At 44.7% G+C, this 12619-nt stretch overlaps 1 protein-coding gene across 2 annotated transcripts; it reads right to left on the minus strand.

The window, feature by feature from the left end:
• Positions 1-1173: 1173 nt before the first annotated feature.
• On the minus strand, positions 1174-6838 carry LOC118238884 (acyl-coenzyme A thioesterase 5-like). Of its 2 annotated transcripts, XM_035445573.1 has the most exons (4): positions 6382-6838; positions 5276-5478; positions 1591-1779; positions 1413-1472 (listed from the first exon to the last, which is right to left on the minus strand). In XM_035445573.1, exons 1-4 carry the CDS (start codon positions 6836-6838, stop codon positions 1413-1415), a joined length of 909 nt encoding a protein of 302 aa, XP_035301464.1. The 2 variants fall into 2 exon arrangements, with proteins under 2 accessions (XP_035301463.1, XP_035301464.1); XM_035445572.1 differs by having other exon boundaries at positions 1174-1779.
• Between the last annotated feature and the right edge of the window lie 5781 nt (positions 6839-12619).

The following is a 12619-nucleotide window of genomic DNA, read 5'->3' on the forward strand; positions in this document are numbered from 1 at the left end:
GGCTCATTTTTGCCTGAGGAGCTGAAGCCATTCATAGGGTAATACGTCCCAGGCGGCTGGTCAGCCTTTTATATAGGGATGGTTTTCTTGGTTCAATGTCTCCACTCTGGTAAAATGCATTAAAGCTTGTCTGCAGAAGGATCCGAGTGTCCTGCGTGTATTTCTTGCTGGCGAGGAATACAGAGAGCGCGCGGGACAGTAACAGGAACCCAAATATAATTTCTTTGCTTGAAGAATCATTATTAATTGGAAAAGATATCACAAAACTAGATTCTACTGTAAATACTTTATCAGTTTTATATCTAAATAGCAGATAGTTTGTAACAAAAGTGTTATGACTTTGTTTTAAGTAGAGAAACTCAAAGCTGATGGTATAATGTCATTTACTGACATTCATTGGGGATTGGTACCTGGACCTCAAAGCTGCAATGATTCATGCACTTGGTATAAGATGGTGTGCACCTAGCATGTAATCTGAAAATCATCTTTAAAACATAAGACCAAGTCCAGGGTACTTGCATCCCTAAGTGTAAAACAAACATGGTACAAATAGCTCCCATACTATTGCATAAACTTAAGGAATAATGAATGACCGGAAAAGGCCCCTGTATGTTCAACACAGATGTAGTGCTGTTTTCAAATAAGTTCAATCCTGGGTGGTAGAATATGCAATGTGGACCCCCATACACGAGGGGACACTGCATAGTCTTTCTTGTACAGTAAAGATATATTTAAGTTGTTCAGCAAATAGTTATTGGCCTGCATGGTGCAGCATGCACTGTTTGCCCATGTCATTGGCTTCTCCTACTAGAACTGGAGTTGTCAGTTGCATGCTGTGCCAGGGAGAAGATATGCTTCTCAACCTCTCAAGTTTCTTTAAAATTGCTGCCCTCTAAGGTACAGTGGGATAGCTTGCTGACACAGTGCAAGCCTACCATGCGCTGGGCTCAATCCCTGGCACCATAAGAAAGTAGGAACCACTGTGTCCTCAAACTAATGAGGAAGACAATCTGTAAAACTTTTTTTCTTTGGCGGGGGGGAACCTCAAGTTGTTATTAAAAGGAGAATATATATACATATATATATATATATATATATATATATATATATATAATATAGTGGCGGCCATTCTCAGGATCGATCAGCATCAGAAATGTCACTACTCAAAGAAAATTACAGTTTTGCTGGGTTTGTCCTCACTTCACCATTCAAATGTTTGCGGAAAAAAGTCTGGAGTTTCTGCCACGCATCCACCTGGGCCATGGCATGAGCCCTGGGCTCTCCCCCAAAGACGACAGGCATTCCAAAATAGGTGTGTAGGGAAGCCTTGCACAGTGGGAAGTAAGGGGGCTCAATATAGTGCCCCGTTTCTGGGTAGTAGATGATCTGGGGCTTCCCCTTCCCATGGGCCTCTAAGCGTTTAAAGATCTCATTGGCATAGAACTCACTCTTCCAGTTGCGATCATCCTGACCTACAAGCAACAGGAAGGTGGTGTCTGACCTTTCCACGGGGATGATGCTCTTTTGTTCAGGTCCTTCTATAGGCCAACTCAGGACATCAGAAATATCTGAAAGGCCATCTTTGGTCACCCTGATTCGATCTGCATTTACTCTCAAAGGGGGCAGGGTCTCATCCTTGTAGCACAATTTCCCAACAATGTTGGTTGCAGAGCCATTGATGATGACAGCGGCCGTGATGCCTTTCAGGAAAGAGGCCATGGAGAGGCAGAGTTCACCGCCTCTGGAAATCCCTAGAAGGCCAATCCCTGGTCCCTTGACCTAAGAAAGAGACAGAGAAAAGAAAGGGCATGAGTGCATTTAGTTGGTAGGACATTTAGTGATGCTAATCTATGAATGCAAAGCAGTCCTGAGCCTGAATCTCACTCTGCCCTACTTGGCTTTTGCAAGGTGATTAGGTCTCTTCAAATCAATGTCCTTAGTTTTGAGACTCAACTCCAAGTCTTTCTCTGTCCTGCCTGCTATCTCTCAAATAACCACACAGACTTCTTATTAATTATAAATGCTCAGTCATAGTTTAGACTTGTTCCTAACTAGTTCTTATAACCTAAATTAAGCTATATCTTTTAATCTACATTCTTTTACATGGCTCGGTTGCCTTTACTCTGCACTGCCCATCCTGCTTCCTCTTTGCCTGGCTGGCTCTTCTGTCTTTCTTCTCCCCAGAGTCCTCTCTGCCCCCAGAGGTCCTGCCTAATCTCTTCCTGCCTAGCTATTGGCCATTCAGGTTTTTATTAAACCAACCACAGCGACACATCTTCACATAGTGTAAATGAATATTGCACAACACCACGGTCTACATGAAGTTCAAATGAGAAATAACAGGTACATCTTAAAGCATGAATGTGTCTAAGGAAGTATGTGGGCAGGGCAAGAATATGTTTTCTTCTTTATCTGTGATGCTTTACAGTGGTGGGCACTGCATTCACAGGGGTTCACGTTCATCCAATAAACATCATAGTAAGTGAGGGAAGATTCCGTTTATGAATAAGAGTTCAAAATGCATGTGTAGGTACTGAGGAAGAAGAAGATGCTTCAAACAAAAGAATTTCTTATTCAAATCAAAAATTATGTTTTTAAAAAGAGTGTCTAGGGGAATGAGACTTGGAAGAAATGTTTTTATTCAAAACCATTGACAGGCTTTGGAGAGTTGGGGCAGGGTTACTGAAGTCACACAATTTCCTAATTTCTGAGTTGTGCAATGGGTCTATGTGGGAGCAGTAACTAGGCTTTCACTGAAAGGTTCACAAAACCTTAATTGGTAGTGAAGGAACCGGCTTCCCTTTTGGCAGCCATTACAGCCGAACATGTGCTTGCCATAAACCTGCCTTGGTCACGTAGAGGTCAGATGCCTGTCTCGTGACAAGGAACCCATCAGAAGTTACTCACTAGAAAGTCAGATGCCTGTCTCATGACAAGGAGCCAATCGGAAGTTAGCTGGTGGCATTATGCTTTACGACCCTGGGTGTGCTTTACGGACAAGCGCACGACAATGACGTAGAGAGCATAGCAACCACCCTGGGAGGGCCTATGAGCCATAACAACAAGTTGACCAATCAACACAGGGCAAGCCCTCCAAGCCTGGAGGCACACCAATCATGAGCCTGTGCGTACCCCTAGACACTCCCCTTACGCTGCCCTATAAGATCTTTGGGGAGACCTTAGGAGCCGTCTTTTTCTAGCCGTCTGCCATGGCGGGTGGGTGAAAGACCCGAGCTAACATGGGGTTAGTTCGTTAAATTACAATAAAGCCTCGTGCAGTTTGCAGCAAGCTCTCGAATCCGCCTGGTGATTGGGGTGACCGCGAACCTGGCCTGAGACCCCGGATACTTGAGTTTTCGGGGGTCTAACAGTAGGACAAGCTCCCAGAGGGAACCCTGCTGCACTAATAGTAGGCTTTCAACCCTTGCAAAATGAGACTCCTCCCATCAACTCTCACTTCTCCTGGTCTTCATGCATGGCCTCTTGGTTTTCATGTTCACCCTGAATGTGACTTTCTTTTTTTCCACAGCCAGCCCCACCTTGCCCCACACTACACTCTAAAGTTATATGGACCTGATTTTGTCTTCCTCCCTTGTAGCTCTAACTCCTCTCTTGTTTGCCAAGTGAATGATGTTTATCAGTTAATGGAGGTCCTATTGCAGGGGATGCATAGCTATGAGTCATTTAGAACAAAACCTGGGACTGGAGACACAGGCAAGCAAAGCAATAATGCTTCTAAGGGACCCCAGTGGTTTACCTCGGCCTACACTGATCTTAATGCTGACTGTGCCCATATCCTAGGTAGCCCTCTTTTGGGGCCAACTATGATACCAGGCTATTGTGTTTGTGTGTGTGTGTGTTCATCATTGGATTGCCAACCAAATGTATGCCTCACCTAATTTAAAATTTTACTTTCTTTTTTGACTTTGGGAAAGACTAAATATTGGTGCACAAACAAGCATGCAGGCAAATACTCATGTGCCTAAAAACTTTTAAAAACAATAAAAACTATCTAGGTTAAAGCACGAGCTCTCCCTGCAGGTCCATGTAGGGAAACCTTCATCCACATTCAAGTTCTTAAACAGAACAAGAAAATTCTTCCTGGAGTAGAGCCCTGTGAATGCAGTGTGTGCAGAAAAGTTTGCATGTGTCATTCATCTCTTAAAAGGCACATGAAATCTCATACTCAGCACAAACAGTGTGAGAATCACAAATATGGAGAAATGTCATATGAATGTAAGCAATGTGGAAAAGCCTTCAGTTGGCCTAGTTTCTTTCTGATACATGAGAGAACGCACACTGGAGAGCAACCCTGTGAGTGTAGGGAATGTGGGAAATCCTTCATTTATCACACCACCTATCGAGGACATATGAGGGTGCACACAGGTGAAAAACCTTATAAATGTTAAGAATGTGGTAAGACTTTCAGTCATCCCAGTTCATTTAGAAACCATGAATGAATGCACTCTGGAGAAAAACCCTATGAATGCAAACAATGTGGAAAAGCTTTCAGATATTACCAAACTTTTCAAATACACTGGAGAAAAAACTTATCAATGTAAACAGTGTGGGAAAGCTCTCAGTTGCCCCACCTCTTTTCGAAGCCATGAAAAGATTCACACTGGAGAAAAACCGTGTACTTGTAGAAAATGTGGGAAAGCCTTTAGTTTTCTCAGTTCCTTTCACAAACATGAAAGAATTCATACTGGAGAAAAACCTTATGATTGTAAGGAATGTGGGAAAGCCTTCATTTCCCTTCCAAGCTTTCAAAGACACATGATCATGCACACTGGAAATAGGCCTTACAAATGTAAAGAATGTGGGAAAGCCTTCAGCTGTTCTAGTTCTTTTCCAATGCATGCAAGGACTCATACTGGAGAGAAACCATATGTGTGAAAAGTGTGGTAAGGCTTTTAGTTGTTCTAGTTCCTTTTGAATACATGAACGAATTCATACTGGAGAGAAACCCTATGAATGTCAGCAGTGTGGTAAAGCCTTCAAGACTTCTCGTTCCTTTAGAATACATGGAAGAACCCAAAATGGACAATGATTATTTAAATGCAAATCATGGGGTAAAACCTCCAATGTCCCATTACCTTTTGATGATATGAAAAGACTCTTGCTTAGAGAAACCTTATGAGTAAAATAAAAATATGAACAATTAAAAAAAACGATCTAGATATTTGATTGTATCTCTGCACTTCAGCTACTAGGTTGAAAATCCTGCCTTGGCGGGTGGATATTTCTAAACCAAAAGATGAAAGTAACAGCCAACCTGAGGGTGACTGAGCAGGTAGTTCACAGCTTCCTCAAAGTATTCCAGGTGGGTAATGTCCATGTCCTTGGGGAGGTCATCGTAGTTATAATAAGCCAGAGCCATGACTGCAAAGCCCTTCCCAGCCAGCAGACTAGCCCGATACTCCGGAAGGCCACCTCCACCTCCAAAAAGGTCTATGATCCCAGGAAAGGGTCCATTTCCTTAGAAAGAAAGACACAAGAGGGAGAGGCGGTTTACTATTTACTCAGCTCAAGTGCATTTGCATTGAGTCCACAGCAGCTCTGAGTGTCCTTCCTTATAGATGTCAGCTGCTGACTGGGTGCTGGGACGTCCCTAGGATCCTCTCAGTTTTCTGATGCCAATATCCCAATGCCTGTTCCATTGTATTTCTAAATCAGTGACCTCCAAGGACATTTCCTTCTTACCTAAACCATACAGAATTGTTTTTAGTGTGTCTGCAATTAAAAGGGCTGATTAATTGCACTTCTAAAGTATTGTGATGTCAAAAATCTATTAAACTGCTTATTATCAGCATTTCAACCATTCAAAGTGTCATGGACATCACTGGCCAAATCCCCTAGAACATCACTTTGTGAGTCATCCAGCTGTGAGTCCCCTCGAAGATGTGGCTCTTTTATCGTGGGAAAAAGTTAATTCAGAGTCACCCAAGAAACAAAACTCCATAGCCCTCCACACCCACTCTTTCAGATTCTGGACTCAGAGTGGCACTCAGGTCCAGCAAGTTAGAAAGTTCCCCTGTGCTTGCGCTGGACCACCTTGCCTGAAGGATTGTTCTAGAGTAGCAGATGCTAAATGTGAACCCATGCACAACCACCTGCTGGTCTTACTATTACTGAGAAGATTTCTAGTTCACAGGGCTTTGCCAGCTCTGCTGAGCTTGCCTAAGAAAATTCAGATGCTACTCCTGAGCTGACCTTCAGTTCAGGGCTCTCCCAGACATGACCCCAAGTCAGAAAGACTTTTCCAGGGGCCACTGACCTCCAAGGGACCAGTGAAGAGTGCGGGAGACAGGGAAGAAGGGGCCCAAGGGCTGCACCCCTGAAGCATCCCGGGCTTCCAGCCCAGGAGGGAGGGCTGCTCACCTGGAGGCAGGAAGAGCGTGGCGCGCACACGGCCCTCGCGCACGGGCACGCGCCGCACCCCGGGAGCCATGAAGTGACGCTCGTGCACCGCGCGCGCCAGCAGCCGCCCGCCGTCGGGCTCGTGGCCGTCCAGCACCTCCAGCTCCACCACGAAGGGCGTCCGCACGTCGCGCTTGATCAGGCGCCAGAATGGCCGTTCGGGCTCCAGGGCCCAGAGCAGCCCCATGGGCTCGATCCCGGCGAAGCTGCCGCCCAGCGCGGGCGCGCGCGCCAGGTCCAGGCCGCCGTGGTCGTCGGCGCGGTAGCGCGCGTGGGCGCGGAAGAGCGCGCCTTTCTCGTCTCGCAGGGCCGCGCGCAGCGTGACGGGCTGCTCGGGGGCCAGGCCGTGCACGGAGATACCCAGCGGCTCGTCCCAGCAGCTGCGGCCCGCGGGCTTCAGGCTTACTATTGGCACCATCCCGACACCGTGAAAAACACCGTGAGAATACTGTATAATATATATGGTCTCTCAACTTCTTGAGTCAATGATCACGAGGGAACCATTAGCCCTACTTGTTTGCTTTGGCAATCGCGGTATGAAACTCCTTAGAGTTTAGGGGATGCTGTGACCCATAAGCGAAAAAGCTAAGCAACAGTAATGATGGTGTTGAAATACAGGTACAAAGACTGACTTGAAAGGATCACTGCTCCCGTACCAATAGTTTTGCAAAAGTACACTAAGATACTTTAATGTGGTGACCCTGAGAAACTTGGCCTTGAACCTTCTTTACTTGGGTATGTTGCTAGCATTTTCTCATGCAGCCTCGAACAGAAGCTGGAGCCAAGTGCATGGAAACAGACCACCAAGGCTGAAGCCATGACTCAGCGGATTAATGACTTGGGAACCTGGGAAAACAGCCAGGCAGTATGCCCCCAGCCCAGACAGACAGGCAAAAAGGTTTTCCAACTCAACTCACCGGTTTTGGGTTTTCTCAGTCAGAGTCTTGGCAGGAAACAGGTGCTTGTTGGACTAGGAAGAAGAGTTTGTTGACACCATGGCAACATTTCAAAGGGTTGTGGGAGTGGCTTCACTGAGATGCTCAAGGGGCAGAGGAATAAGGCTCCCTAGCAACAACTGCACCCTACCATCAATGCAGACAGGCAGCTCTCACTTCAAAGAGTAAGATTCTTTGTTTGCTTGCTTTCCTGGAACCATCAATTAATTGTTATGCAGAAATAGGGATTCGGGTTGTCTCCAAACCTTGTTCCAACCTGGTAACATTTCCATTTAGTTTTTATGGTAACAAACAAAAGGATGTCAAAAACCGAGGCACTCTTAAGATACTTTGATGCAGGCGTCAGCTGGGCAGGTCACCTTACATCAGGGAATTGTGTACTGTTGGCCTCAGATGCTGCCTGATGGTGTTCTCAGTGTGGTTGTTGGAAGCTAGGGGTCTGTACATTGCAAAAGGATTTATCTAACAGCCACATGCTGGATAGTAGGTTAAACAGAGAAGTGTTTAAAGGTGGCTAAAGGTAGCACAAGATAATTTGGCTCTGGGTGTCTAATGATTGCAGAAATTTGAATCAACACCAAGAACATCAGTGTGCCTTTTTTTTTTTTCTGTGAAATTTAGTTCATATCAGAATGATGATGCAAACAGGATATAATCAGTACTTATATTTAACACTTCTCACCCTGCAGTGTGCCTCAGTTTAACATGTCAGCAAGGGCAGGAGATGTTGCCTATTTCCACGATGGTAACCATGGTAAAAGCCTCATCACTGACTGCATCACAGAACACAGAGAATTTCTGAGGGGCTGGACAGGGGCTTAGCGGAGAACACATTTGCTGTGCAAGTGCAAGGACTGAAGTTCAGATCCTTAGAAACCATGTAACAGCCAGGCTGGCATGTTCTGAGTGGGTATCTGCTTAGCTAGAGTAGCTGGAGTCAGTGACTCTGAGTTTAGCCAGAGACACTGCCTCAATAGACAAAGTAAGGAGCAATGGGGAAGACCTATGATGCCAATTTCAGATCTCCACATGGATGCCCACACACGTGTGTGCCCGAGTCCAGCTTCAGCAGGGTTCTTGTGCCACAGGAAGGATGTGTGAGGTAGGCGAAATATGAGGAGTCTGAACACCGGTTGTCTTTCAGAGGATGGCCCGGACTAGCTCAGGCTGTCTTTAATTTTACAAGTTCCAATGCATTCAAGCATGAGCAGTTTCAAATCATTTCTCTTTAATCATTTCCCAAGAATCATTAACGTTTTAGTTTCTCTTCTTTCCCACTCCCTCGAAGTCATTGACCTTCACCCCATATCATTATATAGCAAGCCCAATGTTTGTATCTAGTTAGGTACATCTTATTCATACTGTGCTTAGCCAGCAGTTACAAAATAAGAGATTTGAGCCTGGTGATTCATTCTGAACAATATGAGATCAGCTGAGTGTATTGTGATGCCTAGAGTATCATTTTTAGGTGTATATCAGTTTTCTGAGTAATCTATATGTCAGCTTTATTATGTGGATCGCAGCTATAATCATAATGATTAATACCTAACTCTTTAACTATTGAGACTAAGTTTCTATATTCTTCCTGGTAATTTCTTTTCCTTTCATCTTTTTTTTTTTTTTTTTTGTTTGTTTTTTTGGTTTTTTTGAGACAGGGTTTCTCTGTGGCTTTGGAGCCTGTCCTGGAACTAGCTCTGTAGACCAGGCTGGCCTCAAAATCACAGAGATCTGCCTGCCTCTGCCTCCTGAGTGCTAGGATTAAAGGCATGCGCTACCAACGCCTGGCCTTCTTGGAAATTTTTAAATATTCTTCTTTAAGAGGAACTAGGAGATTCTCTCTACACTTGTTCTCTACACTATCTAGTCTTCTCCTCTTCTCTGTCTGCTTCTGCTTCTGCTTCTCTTTCTCTCTATGGCGACCAGCCATGGCAGTCAGCCATTAATCCTGTTTCTCTTCTCCTTAATCTCCCCACTCTGCTGGGCCTATAATAAACCAACTGATATGTATAAAATGTCTCTTAGTCTTATGTCTCATCTTGTGCCTTCCTCCTCTTCTTCTTTATCTTGAATTTAAACAAAAATCTAACATTGTCCAACTCGGTTTAGGCTCTCCCCAAAACTTCTCCCAACAGGGCTGTGGAAAATTTCGGCGATCCTAAAATCCAAACTCACAACCCACTTTCCATCTCGGTTTCTCCTGGTACTTCCTCCTGCCTGCAGCGGCCTGAGATGCCAGGACTCTGTACACTTCAACTCGCTGCTTTTCCAACGAACCATCTTTGGAACCCACTCACCTGCCTGTTTGCTACACTCCGGATTCCTGTAAGTTCCAGGGAGCTGAACTGGATCCAAACAAACAGGTCTAAGAGGCACAAGGGAGTTCCATACAGCCTGGACTGTGATGAAACAACCAGATACCCCAGGACGGGGCAGCACCCCTACCTTCTCAGGCTCCCTAAAGATGGCCAATGCCCCCCACATCAGCAGGAAGCAGTCTTGAGAATTCAACGACCTTGTTCCTTAATCTGCCATGTCTAACACCCCATCTTTTTAAAATAATAAGTAAAGGTGGGATTGAAAGTTTCAGGCATTATGCTGACCTGCCCCTGTTACCTGGCAGAACAGGCAGTACCCTGGTCAACCCAGGGTTCCATGGGAACTAAGTCTGCACGCAAGTACAAAGGACCCCTTTAAAAGACAGACCCCTGCCCAATTATGCTCTCTCTACACTTCTCTCTACACTCTGTACTCTTCTCTTCTCTGTCTGCTTCTGCTTCTCCTCTCTCTCTCTCTATGGCGACCCGCCATGGCGGTCAGCCATTTACCCTGTTTCTCTTCTCCTTTAGTCTTCCTACTCTGCTGGGCCTATAATAAACTGCTTAATATGTCAAAAAAAGAGGAACCAGGAGTTTTAGATTTCTTTATCGATACATTGATATTGGAAAAGTATCTGAGTGTTCATCTCCTAGTGATGGAGAAATGTCTGACCTTTTGTGTCCTATCTGTTTTTCCTTCTTTGTTTCTATAAGGTTTTTAATGTCATCTTTAAGAAACCGTTTTCTTGGTTCCTAAGTTCTTTGAATATATTTATTTCCTTTGGTATTGAATAAGCAATAATCATTAACCTTAGTGAGTTCTTCCTGCTTATTCAGGATGACTACAAAGGCAGCCAGGGACAACTGGAGAAATGGGTTTCTGTAACAGATCAGAGAAATTTAGTTTTTCTGTAGAGGCTTTTGTTCCCAGTAAACTCAGGCATAGCAGAAGTTGGAGAAGCCTGAAACCCATGAGCTCCCTAAGATCAGTGCAGCAGTTTGCAGTTTGGTATCCATAGGTCCTTGCCAAATGGATGGGATTCTCCAAAGGGCCTTAGGTCTACAGAGCCCATTTGCAACACACCTATGCACTGTTCCCAAGGGTGACAGCATGGCTTCCACCTTGTGTGTATAGACACATCACCACCACACACATATGTATCTCCACACATACCAATGCTCGTACACACACTCACCATACATATAACATCATTTTCAAAGGAACCTGAAGGCTGGGTGGTGGTGCTGCATGCCTTTAATCCCAGCACCCAGGAGGCAGAGGACCTAGTGGGTGGAGCCATCCCTGGGCTTGTGGTCCTGGGTTCTATAAGAAATCAGACTGAGCAAACCATGGGTATCAAGCCTGTAGGCAGCGCCCCTCCATGGCCTCTGCATCTGCTCCTGCCTCCAGTTTCCTTCCCTGCATGAGTTTGTGCTCTCATAGCTTTTGGTGATGAACTGTTACACAGAACTGTGAATGAAATAAACCCTTTCCTCCCCAAGTTGCTTTTGGTCATGGTGTTTCATCCCAGCGATGGTAACCCCAACTAGGACAATTGGATAAGTTCCTAAATGGAATCATGAGGTGGGAGTTATTGGTCTTATCTTGGGAGCCATTTGTGTATGGCCCATGGCTGGGTGGACAAGTGGTCATCTCTCTATTTTTCGAGTGGGCAATAATAGATAGGGCCAGCTGTTCTTCTTGAGACTAGCCATTTGGATAAAGTGCCAGGATCATGAGGAGTTAGTTCCAGATGTCTATAGAAGGCCTTTTAAAGCCCTGGAGCCAGTTTCCAGGTAGTCATAACCTGTTTGTAAAAGCCTGTGAATTTAGCCTTCCTTTGGGGCCCTTTGTATCTACCCTAAGAGCCAAGTTTCCCAAACAAACCAGCTTTAAGTGACATGAAGATGAATGAAATCCCTCCTCTTTAGCCATTACACCCAGCACCTGGATTGCATTACACCAGCACCTGGATTGCATTACACCAACACCTGTAGTACATTACACCCAGCACCTGTAGTACATTACACCCAGCACCTGAAGTACCCTGGTGTTAGCCAACCTGTTATTTTTCTAGTTTTACTTAAAATAATTTTTTATCATATCTGTTTATTTTGTGTGAATCACAGAGAACATGTGAGGCAAGAAGATAACATGCCTGATTCCCTCAGCTCTCCCTTCCTACCTTAGAGGCCCCAAGAGTCGGACTCAGGTTGTCAGGCTTGGCAACAAGCGCCTTTACCCATTGTGCTATCTTATAGACCCTGAATTTTAAATTTTAAATTTAGTCTATAATTATTTTTTCTTACTCCCTACCAGTCTAGTCTTTCCATTTAGGACCAAAGTTTTACTGTACCATGAAAAATTATTTGACATGATTTTTAAAATCTCTTTTTATCTTTCCCTCACAAGAAAACTAGATTCTAACACTTGTAATTTATTTATTTATTCATTTATTTTTGGTTTTTCTTGATAGGGTTTCTCTGATGTGGTCCTAACTGTTCTAGAACTCACTCTGTAGACCAGGCTGGCCTTGAACTCAGAGATTTCTGCTGGAATTAAAGGCTTGAGCCTTCATGCCTGGCTACTTTTTTCTCTCTCTGCTTTTCTGCCTTTCACATGGGTTCCTGGGATTGAGCTCAGGTTGCCAGATTTGCTGGCAAGTGCTTTTTCCTGATGCCCAGTCTCATTTACCCCAATTAAAAAAAAGTTTTAAAGAAAAAGTTTAAAACTACATTCATTTATTTAGTGTGGTGTGTGTGTGCGCATGCTCCCAATGTGTGCTAAGATGCATGTGTAGTGGTGGAAAGATAACGTGTGGGGAGTCAGTTCTCACCTCCTACCGGGTAGGTCCAGGTGACTGAGCTCAGGTCATCAGGCTTGGTGCAGGCCTCCATTTTGAAAAATTCTTTAAGGAATTACACAAA

Source organism: Cricetulus griseus, chromosome 5 (genome assembly GCF_003668045.3).
Source record: "Cricetulus griseus strain 17A/GY chromosome 5, alternate assembly CriGri-PICRH-1.0, whole genome shotgun sequence".
Lineage (NCBI taxonomy): Eukaryota > Metazoa > Chordata > Mammalia > Rodentia > Cricetidae > Cricetulus > Cricetulus griseus.

Coding starts and splice junctions, on each gene's coding strand:
- LOC118238884 (XM_035445572.1), bottom strand. CDS start 6,838: ATGGTGCCAATAGTAAGCCTGAAGCCCGCGGGCCGCAGCTGCTGGGAC. Junction 5,479..6,381: donor CACGCTCTTCCTGCCTCCAG/GTGAGCAGCCCT, acceptor TTTCTTTCTAAG/GAAATGGACCCTTTCCTGGG. Junction 1,780..5,275: donor ACCTGCTCAGTCACCCTCAG/GTTGGCTGTTAC, acceptor TCTCTTTCTTAG/GTCAAGGGACCAGGGATTGG.